General features: G+C 37.6%; 2 protein-coding genes across 2 annotated transcripts; both read left to right on the forward strand.

Annotated features, from left to right (window-relative positions):
- Nucleotides 1-3,664: 3,664 nt before the first annotated feature.
- LOC144425819 (uncharacterized) lies at nucleotides 3,665-7,076 on the forward strand. The gene is made up of 6 exons (XM_078115516.1): nucleotides 3,665-3,943; nucleotides 4,648-4,794; nucleotides 4,986-5,090; nucleotides 5,548-5,667; nucleotides 6,192-6,418; nucleotides 6,824-7,076. Exons 1-6 carry the CDS (start codon nucleotides 3,742-3,744, stop codon nucleotides 7,016-7,018), a joined length of 996 nt encoding a protein of 331 aa, XP_077971642.1. The 5' UTR covers nucleotides 3,665-3,741; the 3' UTR covers nucleotides 7,019-7,076.
- A 1,739-nt stretch (nucleotides 7,077-8,815) lies between these two features.
- On the forward strand, nucleotides 8,816-13,783 carry LOC144425887 (uncharacterized). The gene has a single exon (XM_078115657.1). It carries the CDS (start codon nucleotides 8,816-8,818, stop codon nucleotides 13,781-13,783), a length of 4,968 nt encoding a protein of 1,655 aa, XP_077971783.1.
- The last annotated feature ends 519 nt before the right edge of the window (nucleotides 13,784-14,302 follow it).

The following is a 14,302-nucleotide window of genomic DNA, read 5'->3' on the forward strand; positions in this document are numbered from 1 at the left end:
GTGCGTCGATGATAGGAAGCCTAAGGGAGATAAGGCAGTGGGTCGAAATCGGAAGAATGAAGGAGATAGGGACGTAAATCGGAAGGACTTGGAAGATAGGGTAGATTATAGAAGATAGTAAGGTTGAAAGAGATAGAGCAGTGAGTACAAGATATGAAAGCTGAGGGAGATAGGGCAGTGAGTCAAAGACACGAACACTGATGGAGATAGGGCAGAAAGAAACACACGCGTGGAGTTGATAGCAAAGAACGCATTGTTCGCTACTAATTAATTTTCGTATGTAGTTGGAAATAAATTACGTGCACGACTAGTAATAATTAAATATATCGTATAAAACTATATTTTTCATACATTTGCCTATTCGGGAGTTACATGCCTTGTTTATTTCAATATTCGATCTCATCATATGATGATAATTTGGGCGCTCCAGAAGTATGTGCACCATGATGGCGGTGGACACCGGAATGTCGCATGTGTACCAGGTTAGAGACAGCCATAATTTTATTTCAATTTTCCTTAATTTAGTTCTAGTGCGAGTTCGGTGATTAGCCAAGTGACTCCCGTAATAATTGTACTTAAAATTATGGCCTAAACCTAACCTGGTACACATACGACGTTCCGGTGTCCGCCATCTTGGTGCACATACTTCTGGAGTACCATAATTTGTGCATGCTAATATAATATCGAGATTGGCTGTTCATATCATTACTATTACAAACTGACCGCCAATAGAAGTCATGTGTCATCTTAAATATATCTTGGCAATTCGATTTATTTCTTGTATATACGTATTCGGCTATATCTGCTTTTGCAATGCAATAACTCGGACTTGAGAGGTGATTGTAAACGAAAACGATTTTTTGACAGCCCTGCCTAGTTTTTATTACTAAATCTCCGCTATAGGAGACCCTTATTATCGTTTTTTTTGTCTGTCTGTCTGTCTGTCTGTCTGTCTGTCTGTGTGTCTAAGCAGTACCGTCTAAACGGCTGGGCCGATTTAGATGAAATCTCACACGTGGGTTATCTTGTCACCCTAGTAATGTGCGTTTTATAGAAAGTCCGGATTGGATATTCGTTTCCATGGCAACAGCGAAAAAACGCGCCAATCGTTTGGTACACTGGTACACGGCGCGGCTCATTGTGCTAAGCGTTAGGAAACGCTCGCCACCGCATCTCTAATTACTCTGCGTGGGTTCGCAGGTTCGAATCCCATGCGGTTATGTGCGAGAGGATTGCTGGACTCCTCGCCGTCGTAGGGTGGTTTACTTAATCGCTGGACGGTTACGGCTTCCTCCACCATCAAGTACATGCTTGACTAATCCCATACCCGACATGGACTGGTAACCGGACGAGAGGCCGTGGTTCACCATATGGTTAAGCCGTCTTATGAGCTTTCCCCTCCCCCGGGATAAATATGTAAATCCTATCCTATCCCACTTTTCTCGGTACAATGACGTCACCGTATTATCCTTTAGTAAACTGAAATTACGCGGGCCTCAAGTAATGGCGGAGATCCATATTGGGCGCCTACCGGCTTGTTATAATAAGCAATACAAAGCACTTATAGCAGAAATAGCATTTCGAGCTGAATTTTAAAAAATAGGTCACCGAAATGAGATTAAAGAAAAAAGACTACAAACTATTCTATTGTTGTAAAATTGCACACACTAAACCACTTGTTGTCAAAGAAATCTACCACCTACTGAGCCAATTCAATGACAACTTCGGATAAACCAAATTTCGAATGCGACTCCAGTATAAAGATAATTTTGGGTCAAACTCTAAATAAGCAGGCGGTAAAAACAAAAACTTTGTAATTGAAGTCTTCGTGAATTATCTGTAGCTACTTTATACTGCCTTGGAGTTTCTGTAGGCTACATTTCTCTCCTTTCAGTAACTAACTACGTCTAAGTTGCCATTTCCACAGAGGTTCAAACATCCTTGTTCACAAAATTACCTACAGAAATAATAAATGATATATTACCTAAAAGTTTGGTAAGTTTGATGTCCGCTTTAGCAGTGTACGTCAGCTTGTATAATCATTCAACTTTTCCATTCTCTCTTAACTTACAAATAATTTTAAATAGCTTTGCGTTGAAATTTAATAGCATATGAAACTCACTGCGATTTCTCTGAAAATAGAATATAGCAAACAACTAAAATTGACTCTGCGATGTCATTATTTATCACACGACATCGGTAATCCGAACTGCGTCAGGAGATAATTATGTGTATTCTGCTATATATATCCGATTGCGGTAAATTTTTGGGCATAAAAGCGAGGCGACGAAAACATATCAGTATAGTTTGATATCGATTGCATGGAGACAAGTAGTTAATAGAATAGTTAGCATGATAGAAAGGGGTTTGAACTTGGTAATTTCTAGACGTGATTTACTACGATAATACCTTTCTGAAAGCAGAATTGTTGCTCTTCAACACATTTGTTTGCTTTCGAAAAGTTAAAGACTGAAATATGAGTTTATATATATGTATTATATCTAAATTATGAAGCGACAAAAATGGTCAAACTCAAAAATAGACGAAGCGACAGGTAAGAATTAGTAAGTTTGCTATTTCTAGTCTGATGTTGCGTTTGCCTCAGGCGATGAAGTCAAACGAAACGATCGGCTTCGTGGTGTACGGTAAAGATAGACGGCTGTTTTAATTTATCATTGCTGACATGGTCTGGTCTATAAATGGCCAGAGACGACCCTTACTATAATTGGCCCTTTACGAAACGGATTGCGCGGGCCCAATCTAAGTGGAGACAAGAAAAATAACCGAAAACTAAAGATTTTGTAAAGGAGAGCAATATAGTGCTTACGTCCTGTTACTTTTTAACTGTGTATGGAAGCAGAATTCAACCTATTTAGCCCTAGCATGAGCGCGAAGGCCATGGAGCATTGCGGACGTATAGTTTGCAGTGGCCTAAAGCCGGACATGGATGTGGTCTATAAATATGTGCATGGTTGAAGTGATTTTACTTTCTCAAGTTGCGAGTACACATAAATTGCCCTGAAGAAACTGAGAACCAGTGGTACCTTATAGGTGGTGAACACCTCCATCCTCTGAAATTTGAAAAAAAAATTCATTCTAATTTTCAGGTGTGGCACCAAACTCCAATTCTTGGGTAAATAAAAATGTATACGAATATTCGGAAAGTGGCTCATATGGCGGTGAAGATCATTCCAATAACACATTTTTATCAGTTACAAATAGTTTTATCACTAATAGCAAAATATTTACTACCCTCTAAATTTCGATTAACAATTAAAATATAAAGCTGGGGAACGTACTAATAAGAAGTAACTAGAAAAAAACACGATCCAGTCAACACACTTACTTTGAACCATGGTGCTCCGCTGGCTTTCCGAGCGTGCCAGGGATCATCAATCTTCTATGGAGCATCTGGACAATGCAGTAAAATACCGAACATTCGGAAATGTTAATATTGCAGCACAGTTGGATGAAGGACGCGCGGTTTCTATTCGTCGACACAACCAAAACGTCGAGAAAAACCGCCATGTTCTTGGTCGATCGATAGATGTTTTGAAGTTCATTGGTTGTCACGAGCTGTCCCTCCGTGGGCACGATGAACGGGCTGGCTCATTAGAGTGGCAACCTCCTCGTGGAAGTTTGAATGAGATTTGCAGCATTTCAGGGTTACGTATTGCTTTGGAATAAACACAAACAAATTTTATTCATTCAGTTATAACGTAAATATTCTGAAACCTCGAGATGAAAATCTCAATCGTTTTGATCTTAAACTACGTCATCACGACATCCTGGTGTCAGGATAAAACAGTGTTCCATTGCTCAGACAAGCGCATTGATGAAAATCTGCATGACAAGGAATTCCCGATTACATGCAAATCTATGAACGCTACTGAATCAAGTAATACTGGCAACTGGCTTCCTGTCGTAACTCAAAATAGTTTAGGTAAGTGAGAACTATTGAACATCATTTTAAAATAGTTTAGGTAAGTAAGAACTATTGAACATCATTTTAAAATAGTTTAGGTAAGTAAGAACTATTGAACATCATTTTAAAATAGTTTAGGTAAGTAAGAACTATTGAACATCATTTTAATCGGCGCTCCAGAAGTGTATCTACCAATTGGGGGGGGGGGGGGGGGGGGGGGGTAACTAGTATTATTCGCCTACTTTACATCAAGTTGTATTAAGTGACTGAAACCCATAGGCATGGTGTATATTCACATGGCTAACACGAACAGTCCCGAGACTCGTAATAGAGCTAAAATAAGAGAAATCGAAAAAAAAAAAATATTAACCTTACATTAACTTAGTACACACGCTACGGGAGTTGTAGTTTTCAAACAGTTTGAATAGTTTATAATATGTATATACAAATTGTATAGTCGGCTAATGCTAAGTTAAGAATATAATAATGCTACAGCTGAACATGAAGCACAAATTTTTTTCCTAAAACATCAAAATTTCTTTCCTAGGGAGAATTACCATCTGGTTTAATAGAAATTTGGATTCAAATTTTTTTAAGAGTTTATATCTGTTCTTGAGTAAAACGATATTCATTAGAGATTAACAAGATTACTTCCAGGGGAAACATTCATTTCTCTGGGAGGAAGAATTATAGGAATCTGAAAATGTCATATTTTCCACCAGAAATTCGCGAGAATCGTAACAAGATCGCAAAACAAACAAACGAAATGAAAGATTTTCGTGATAGAACTCTTCAGCAATCTCGTCAAATTGACAATCTACTGGAGGAAAACAAAGAACAAAACTCTGAAATCAGGGACTTGAGGAAAGGTTAGTAGTGCGTTGTCAAAGATTGACCGTTAGTTAATTATTGTTTCATTAAAATCTAGGACTTTTACAATTTAAATCTGTGAGAATTTGAAGTTGACCTTGATATAAACATTCATACGTTTGGAAATATGGTTTAAAATAAGTATTTACGATACTATTAGAATACTTTCATAACTATATTCATCTTACAGAAAGTCGCGAGTTACGGAATAAACTTGTGCTGCAATCAGCCGAAATCGTTGACCTAAAGAAGAGCCGTGAAGAACAGTCAAGAGAAATTGGGGAATTGAAGAATGGTTTGTGTGACATTTTTAATACGGAATTTAATCTATAGTGATATGGAAATTCTTTTTGTTGTATGAGATCTCGGAAAAATGGGTCATATTGTAAACATGCTCCTATTATTCCGATATTCAAACTTGAAAAAAAAAATGTGCAGTATGGAACTTATACTGAGTGCAGTAATAGGTCACACAAAATTCCAAATCAGCATAACGAATGAACACAACTTGAAATAGAAAAATGAAGATCAATAAGTAGGATTGGTAATTCACTGCACCCGTTGTTCAATGTGATCTTTCTTTTGATACAAAATAATTTGCAAAAAATTAGATATTTTATTCAAATTTAGAGTATAGTCGAGTTACAAGATCAACTGCAAACAAATTGGCTTTTTTGAGGCTGAATTGGACGACATTTTGTTTCTGGTAATCCTGGAAATTGACGCTAACTTATGTATATTCTTCTATTCAGCAATGGGTCGGATTAAAGAAAAATTCTCTGCAACGGAGAAGCCTCAACAGGTTCAATCTGGAAACCAACAGAGACCTACGACAACAACCAAAACAACATTGAAACCGACACCTTCCCCAGGTAAATTACGTAGTCACATATCCAGAAGTAGGCCTATATGTACCAATATAGAGGTAACTAGTTTTGTTTGGCTACGTTACATCAAGTTGTGTAAAGGGACTGAAACCTATGGGCAGGGGTTATATTCACTTGGCTAACGCAGACAGTCCTCGAACTCGTAATACAACTAAAGTCGCAGAGCCGCAGTCGGAGTCAAGTTTGTTTCAACCCGGAGTCGGGAAAAGATTGTATTTCCCACGACTGCACAGCTCTATCCAGGAGACCAAACTGACAACTTTATGAGTGACAGTATGTATATAATTGGCGAAATTAATTTAATTTTCCCTAAACGTCGCGATTTGTGCTTTAAGAAGATGTCTGGCCAGACATCTACGAATGTGGAATTTGCCATGAGCAAAATTAGACTTGGGAACCAAGTATAGAGGCAAAAGACATATTCATCGGGTCTGTCAAACTTGTTGTTGTGTTCAATAATAAAACTTTTCAAATTTATAAATCTGTAAGCTAAATTTTTTACATTTCAGAGAACTGCAAATTAAAGATTGAAAATATGTGTTATTTTGCTGTGATACATGATCCATGGGATGTCGACTACGACAAAGCAGTTGATATTTGTAAGAAACGTAACGCAGATGTTGGTTTGATTCGAGATGAAGAATCTTTCAATGCGATTATGAATTACTTGGTCAAGTATACTCCCATGGGATTTCGGGGGATGATTATATGGACAAGAATCCGCTTTGATCCAATGGTTAGTGCCATACGTATGTTCTATATATAATCGAGCAATTTTTAAATGCAACGATGACATTGTTACCCATCCGGGACTTTTTACACATCAGTATAGTTTGACTTGCTGATGATTGTGATGGAATTAGGTGAGTTAAGTGAATTAGGAATCTGTTAAATATCTGGTTTGTTTTTGTTAATTACTGTAGATTGCGCTATTTAGCACATCAGATTCTTTGAGTAGAGTGGGCACTGTAGTTCCAGGCCTTTTAAATGACCTACGTCTGTCCGAGTTATAACGAACATCCTAATCAGCGTTTAATTTTATCAATCCCATGCAGCATATAAGATAGTAGTGATAGTTACAGTGGATCAAGCATAATTCAATGATAATTTTCATTCAAACATTTTCATTGTTTGTTCTCAGACCCGTGACGTTACTCCTGCAGATTCATTCATTAAATGGTCAAGTCCATTTGACTCTTTTCCACGGATTGGAATTAAAAATAAAGATCGCACAAATGTTTATCTCCATGTTGATTCGAAACTGATATGGCACTCAATGGGTAATGCTTCTCCTACCTTGAAGCTAAACGGAGTTATTTGTGAGATTCAGATCTAAAGAAACGTCTGCCTGGTTGTATTTTGTTCCGCTTGATCATATATTTTAAACCATTTGAAACTGCCTCTTTCGCTTCATTATATTTTTTGTTGTTTACCACTGGAGGCGCTGGTGGTACATACGTTCACAGATTTTAGTGATTGTGACATCATAATACCCCGTGCGCGTTTGCTGCGCGCGCTGCTTCAGTACCTTGATTCGACCTTCTCAGGACTGTGGGATTTGTGGTGCAAGGTTTTCGTTGTCTGGAGATTTGTAGTTCCAAGGTTTTAATTGTATTTTCATATATTTAGATTTAATAACATTAACTTAATTTCAATAACTGTCCCAATCAACTGTCGATTGTTTTGTAAGCTGAAAGCTACACTGTCAAAAAACCGTACTGCCGTACTTCCCGTACACGTATTGATGTACTCTCTTACTGACGTACTCTCGTATCCACGTATTGTCGTAATCACGTACTGTTGTATTATCATACCTATAACATCGTACCGACGTATCTTCATACACCTGTACTTTCCTGACAATAAACGACATCAACTTGTACTGTTATACGCGTCTTTTTGCATTGGAGTGACAAAATCAGTTTACTAAAACAGATCGACCATCTAAGAAATACACCTGGTGTGGGCGCTAAAGGCACTCCAAATTTGGCGTCTACATTAGTTTTTTGACATTTGCAATACTGCAACAAAGTTTTTGAAAATATGGCCGAATCAAATGACAACATCAATGAACCAGCTGCCGCTGATGAACTAGTGAACAGAGACAATGATATGTTAGAAAATATGTCGGTTACTGGATCTTCTGAAGCAACTGAAAATAATGTAATTGCTTTGCAGACTATTCCAACACAAGATATAATTCCTGTTTTGCCTAATGAAAGTCAATCAACTTCTAAAGATTGTCATAGTGCGTCAATCAAAGATCTGTTCCTAAGAAGTCCTGATGTAGAGTCAGATGTCCAACCAAGTTCAGAAAAGAACAACCAAGGAGCATCTGTAGCATCTGGCCTTGCTAAAGAAGGATCAACAAATGCGCATGCTATGACAACAAGGTCGAAGACAAAGACAAATAAAAGCAGGACTTCAAAAATAAATAGTCAGCAACATAGATCAGTAATGCGAAGTTTGATAACATCACGCAGTGGTACAATTCGGTCGCGATCTTCACGCTCAATAAGAATGTCCAATTTGAGTGATTCACAAATTGAGAATATATTCGAAACAAGAAAGCTGAATCAACAAAGGCGCACAGAATTGGAGAAACAACAATTGCAAAATCGCCTAGAAAGTGAGAAACAAATTTGGGAAAATAACAATCAAGTTGAAAACTTAAATTTAGACAATGAGTGGCAACAGATTCTACAAAAACAGCAAGCTGAAGAGCGTAAAAGAAAGGCCGAACTGGAAGCTTTTCAACATCGTCGCCAACAAATGCTACAACGAAGAAACATCGAGATGGAGCAGTTCAACAAGAGGAAGCAGATGAACCTACAAGAAATTGAAGACAAAAACCAACGTGAACAATTGGAACTGGACACTAATTTAAATGAAACTTTAGCAGAAAGAGGCGTTCTTATAAATACGCCCCCTGTTGCTGCTAGTATCGAAATCAGTCAGCAGCCAGCCGAGTGCATGTGTGACTGCTGTTGAATCTGTGTGTGACATGGCCCAAATACCGTTAACATCTGAAAATTTGTTTGTGAGCTCTTGTAGTGTGGTGAATTCTGGTTTGACTTCCTGTGTACCTGCATCATGTGTATCTAAGCCAAGTTTAAGGTGTTGTGAAATTCCAATGTCATGTGTGGGTGATAACAGACAATTGCAGAGCAATGCAATTTACACTGGGGCTGGAACGAACCACAGTGAAATATTAACGAAATTTCCAACTTCATTCAATACTATTCCATTGCATACGACTAGTTCGGCTGTTAATATGAACCCTACATTACCAACACTAATAGATAATCCTGGCAGAATTGAAAATGCAGAGGCAATGCACTCAGTGAATATTGGCTCAATTCGAAAGCCTATTGTGGGCAGTCAACCAAGTAATGCAAATGCACAGAATGACAATATTTCGAATCAACAAGCAGCCAACCCTCAAGTTATATATGTGCCTCAAACTTTAGGTTTGCCACCATCTGAACCCCCTGTATTTTGTGGTAATGCAGGTGAATATAGGGATTTCATTGATATTTTTGAAACCGTAATTGGTAGCAGATTACAAAATCCAAAGCACAAACTAGTTTATCTTCTTCAATATACAAAAGGCCCTGCTCGTGCTTTGGTTAAGGGATGCCAGCACAGAACAGATAGCTATGATGAAGCTATCCGATTACTTGAAGAAACTTATGGTCAGAAATTTCAAATTGGCGAATCCTGCATTAATTCCATAGCAAATGGTCCTCGACTGAATTTGAGTAACAAAGAATCATTAACTGTGTATTCAGCAGAAATCATGTCATGCAAAAATACGTTGATAGGGGTTGAATATAAAAATGTTGCCCTTATGACCATAGAAAAAATAGCTTTAAGAATGCCGCCTGAATGGAGATCTGGGTGGTTATCAAAGATGGACAATGTACTACAAATAAAGAAAAAAGACCTAACAATAGAGGATCTTGCTGATTACGTCCGTAAGAAAACTAGAGAAGTATGCAATGTTCCCTCTATCGAATTTAATACTTCAAAACAAATTATTCCCACAAGAGGCTCGAGGCCATACAAATCCTCATTTGCAACTACAGTTCATAATAATAGACCTGTACGCAGATGTGTAAAATGTGATGGAGATCATTACTTAAATCAATGCGATGAATTTCGAGGCATGACGTATGATAAGAGATTGGAGTTTGTAAAAAAGCAAAAGTTGTGTTTTTCATGTTTATTATCTGGGCATTGGGTCAGGGAATGTAAACGAAACAACCCTTGCAAAAATGCAAACTGCAGAAGAAAACACACAACACTTCTTCATCCTCCGGATAAGGAACCAATAAAAGTCCCTACATCAAGTAGTCATGAAAGTACTACACAAACACATAATGATTATAGGACACAGATGTCTGAAACCAAATTTAATGCATTCCTAAATGCCTCTGACGAACAAAAGGTTTTGCTCAATGTTGTACCTGTTAAGGTACGCATAGCTGGTAGAAGAAATGCTGTTATAACCAATGCATTCTTTGACAATGGATCGACTTGCTCTTTTATAAGCAATTCGCTGATGAATAAATTAAAGGTCAATGGACCAGTTACAAATCTGAACATTCGTACGATAAATAATACTGTGGAACACAAGCAATGCACTGTTATAAAGAACCTCGAATTAGCAGATTTCGAGGAGTCAAAATATGTAAGGTTAAATCCCTTGTTTTCAAACGATCAAATTGGTGTTGATCAAACAGATATCCCTACACAAAGTGATCTTGATCAATTTAAAGAATTTAATGGTATTGTGATACCCAAAGTAGAATGTGATGTGGAGCTCTTGATTGGCAAAGATAATCTTGGTTTGCATAAACCATTGGAAGTGATTTATGGCCCAAACAATTATTTTGCATTGAAGACAATTGCTGGATGGATGGTTAACTGCCCTGCGAAAAATGGAAATACCAAAAATTCTACATATTTCACCAAATCTCAACTAAATCCTTTGTGCCAAATGTGTGCAGATGTTGTTGATTCTGCAATTAATGAAAAAGATGAAGTTTCACCAATTCAACAAGTTTTTCTTGACAAAGTTAGTAAGTCAATTAAGCTCAGAACTGATGGACATTACGAAATAGGTTTACCATTGAAGAATCCTGATGTTAAGTTGCACTCAAATAAATATCAAGTTTTGCAGCGAGCAGAATCATTAAAGCGTCGTCTTCACAAGGAACCGGAATTTTATGCAGAATACAAGGATTTTGTTGCAAATATGATCACAATGGGTTATGCTGAAGAAGTTCTGGATGCCAATGAAGAAGAAGGAAGGACTTGGTACCTCAGTCATCATGGAGTTCGTCATCCAGAGAAGAAAACATTGAGGGTTGTATTTGACTGCTCTGCAAAATCAGAAGGAATTTCATTTAATGACATCCTGTTACAGGGGCCGGATTTAACAAATAATTTAGTTGGAGTCTTGTCACGCTTTCGCAAAAATATTGTAGCTGTTCAAGGGGATATACGGTCCATGTTTCATCAGGTAAAGGTGAAAGAATGTGATAGAAATTTCCTCCGTTTCTTCTGGTGGGAAAATGGTGACATCACTTTACCCATGAAAATTTATAGAATGGCGGTTTTTCTCTTTGGAACTGTGTGCTCTCCCAGTTGTTGCAACTTTGCTTTGAGACAAACTGCAATAGACAACAAAGATGATTTTGAACAAAGTGTGATTGATGCAATTAATGATTCATTTTATGTTGATGATTTTTGTGATTCTAAACCGGATGCTGCTAGTGCCCTCCAACATATAAAGAGTGTTACTGAAATTGCTGCTAAAGGTGGTTTTGAAGTGACGAAATGGGTGAGCAATGACCGTGAAGTATTGGCCTCAATTCCAGAAGCTCACCGATCGAAGGAAGCAAAGCGTTTGGATATCTCTATAGATGAATTGCCTGTTGAGCGAGCTCTTGGCATGATATGGAACGCAAATGAAGATACAATAAGTTTCAGTACTAAATACACTGAACGACCAGCTACCAGACGGGGTATGCTGGGTGTTGTGAACTCAATATTTGACCCTCTTGGCATTGGCCAGCCGGTCATTCAACCTATGAAGGTCCTTATGCAAGGATTGTGCAGGAAGAAGCTGGGATGGGACGATTCAATTCCTCCAGAGTGTGAACAGGAATGGCTAAAGTGGATATCAGAATTATCCAAGTTAGAAGATTTTAATATTCCAAGATGTTTTTTACCGCCTGATTTTGGAAAAACCACAGAAATACAAATTCATCACTTTTCTGATGCATCCGAAAAGTCTTATGGTGCTGTTTCATATATACGTTTAAAAAATTCGTCTGGACAAATTCATTGCTCAATACTGTGTGGTAAAAGTCGATTAGTACCTCTCAAAGGCTCAACGATTCCCAGGTTAGAGTTATGTGCAGCAACAATATCTGCGCGAAATGAAAAATTCTTCCGTAAAGAACTCAAGCTCCCAATTGATGCATCTATATTTTGGACGGATAGCACCACCGTATTACGATATTTGGCAAATACTGATAAAGTTCTAAAAACTTTTGTTGCAAACAGGGTGAATGTTATCAAAGAAGTTTCTGATGTGAATCAATGGTACTATGTGCCTTCCAAATTAAACCCTGCAGATGTTGCATCTAGGGGCATGTCTGCTGATCAATTTTTGAACTACCCACAATGGAAATTTGGACCAGAATTTTTATGGAAAAATCAGGAAGAATGGCCTAAACAACCAGATTTCCTGCATACAATGAATGATAAGAATTTGGAATTTAAAAAGCAGAGTCCAGATTCACAGATGTGTTTTGCTCTAAATACAGATATACCTACTGTATTAGACCAAGTTACTAATAAATATTCAAATTGGTTCAAAATGAAGAAGATTGTAGCATGGGTTTTACGTTACAAGCGAGCACTGCTTTCCAAGGTCAGAGAGGATGTTTCTTGCAATTTGGGGAGTGAAAATAATAAATTTTTATCTGTGGATGAAGTGAACTTGGCAGAATTGGAAATAATCAAAAATGAACAATTCAAATATTATTCAAAGGAAATTAATGTATTGACCAAAGGTGAACAATTGCCAAAATCAAGTTCATTGTGTAAATTGCAGCCTATTATGAAAGAAGGTCTTCTCCGTGTTGGTGGAAGAATTGGAGCATCGAGTCTTCAATATGACGCAAAACATCCTATAATAATTCCAAACAAGAGTTCTATTGCTAATTTGATTATTGAACATACTCATCAAGTTACAGGCCATAGTGGAAGAGAATATGTAATTGCTGAATTACATCAAAAGTTCTGGATTATAAAAGCAAATGCAATGACACGAAAGATTCTCAACAACTGTATATCTTGTCGCAAGAGACAGCGGGCACCTGAATCTCAATTGATGGCCGACCTCCCAGAAGACCGATTAATACCAGACAAGCCACCTTTCTCTTTTGTCGCTCTTGACTGTTTCGGTCCATTTCTTGTTCGTCAAGGACGAAGCGAAGTAAAAAGATATGGTGTTATTTTCACTTGCCTAGTGACCCGTGCAGTGCATGTTGAAATTGCACATAGCCTAGATACAAGTGCCTTTATAATGTCTCTTAGAAGATTCATTTCAAGAAGAGGACAAGTAGTTGAAATAAGATCAGATAACGGAACAAATTTTGTCTCTGGAGAACAAGAATTGAGAAATTCTATCAAGACTTGGAATCAGAATCAAATACATAGGTTTTTGCTGCAAAAGAACATCAAGTGGCTGTTTCAAACTCCAGCGGCTTCTCACCATGGTGGAGTTTTTGAGAGACAAATCAGAACAATTAGAAAAATTTTCAACGCTATTTGCAGAGAACAAAAATTAACTGATGAAAGCTTAATTACACTTATGTGTGAATGTGAATCCATAGTGAATGGAAGGCCAATAACAACTGTATCCAATGATCCAAAAGATTTGACTCCTTTGAGCCCGAACAATTTGTTGTTGTTGAAAGAAGAACCGATACTTCCTCCAGGAGTATTTGATGCTAAAGACTTGTATGTTCGTAAGAGATGGAAACAAGTACAATACTTAGCTGATGTGTTTTGGAAAAGATGAAGACGAGAATACCTTCCTCTGCTTCAAACAAGACAAAAATGGAACAAAGTTCAAAGGAATTTAGCTAAGAATGATGTTGTACTTGTGATGGATGAAAATTTGCCAAGAAATGCATGGCTGTTGGGTAGAATCATTGGAACGTTTCCCGACAACAAAGGCCGTGTACGTTCTGCTACGGTGCAAACCAACCATTCAATCTTAGATAGGCCCATTACTAAATTAATTCTTCTGTGTGCAAGTGACTCTGATTGAGTTGTGTGCAAAACCCATTTCGTTTGACTCTAGTTGAATTGTGTGTATGTGAGATCAATTCCGTTTTTAAATTTTGTGATTTTGTTTTTGAGTGTGTAGAAATTTCAAATTTGTGGATGGCAAATTCTCAATTTCTAAGGGGCCGGGATGAAACTGCCTCTTTCGCTTCATTATATTTTTTGTTGTTTACCACTGGAGGCGCTGGTGGTACATACGTTCACAGATTTTAGTGATTGTGACATCATAATACCCCGTGCGCGTTTGCTG

The sequence above is a fragment of the Styela clava genome, chromosome 8, assembly GCF_964204865.1.
Source record: "Styela clava chromosome 8, kaStyClav1.hap1.2, whole genome shotgun sequence".
In the NCBI taxonomy this organism is placed as follows: Eukaryota; Metazoa; Chordata; class Ascidiacea; order Stolidobranchia; family Styelidae; genus Styela; species Styela clava.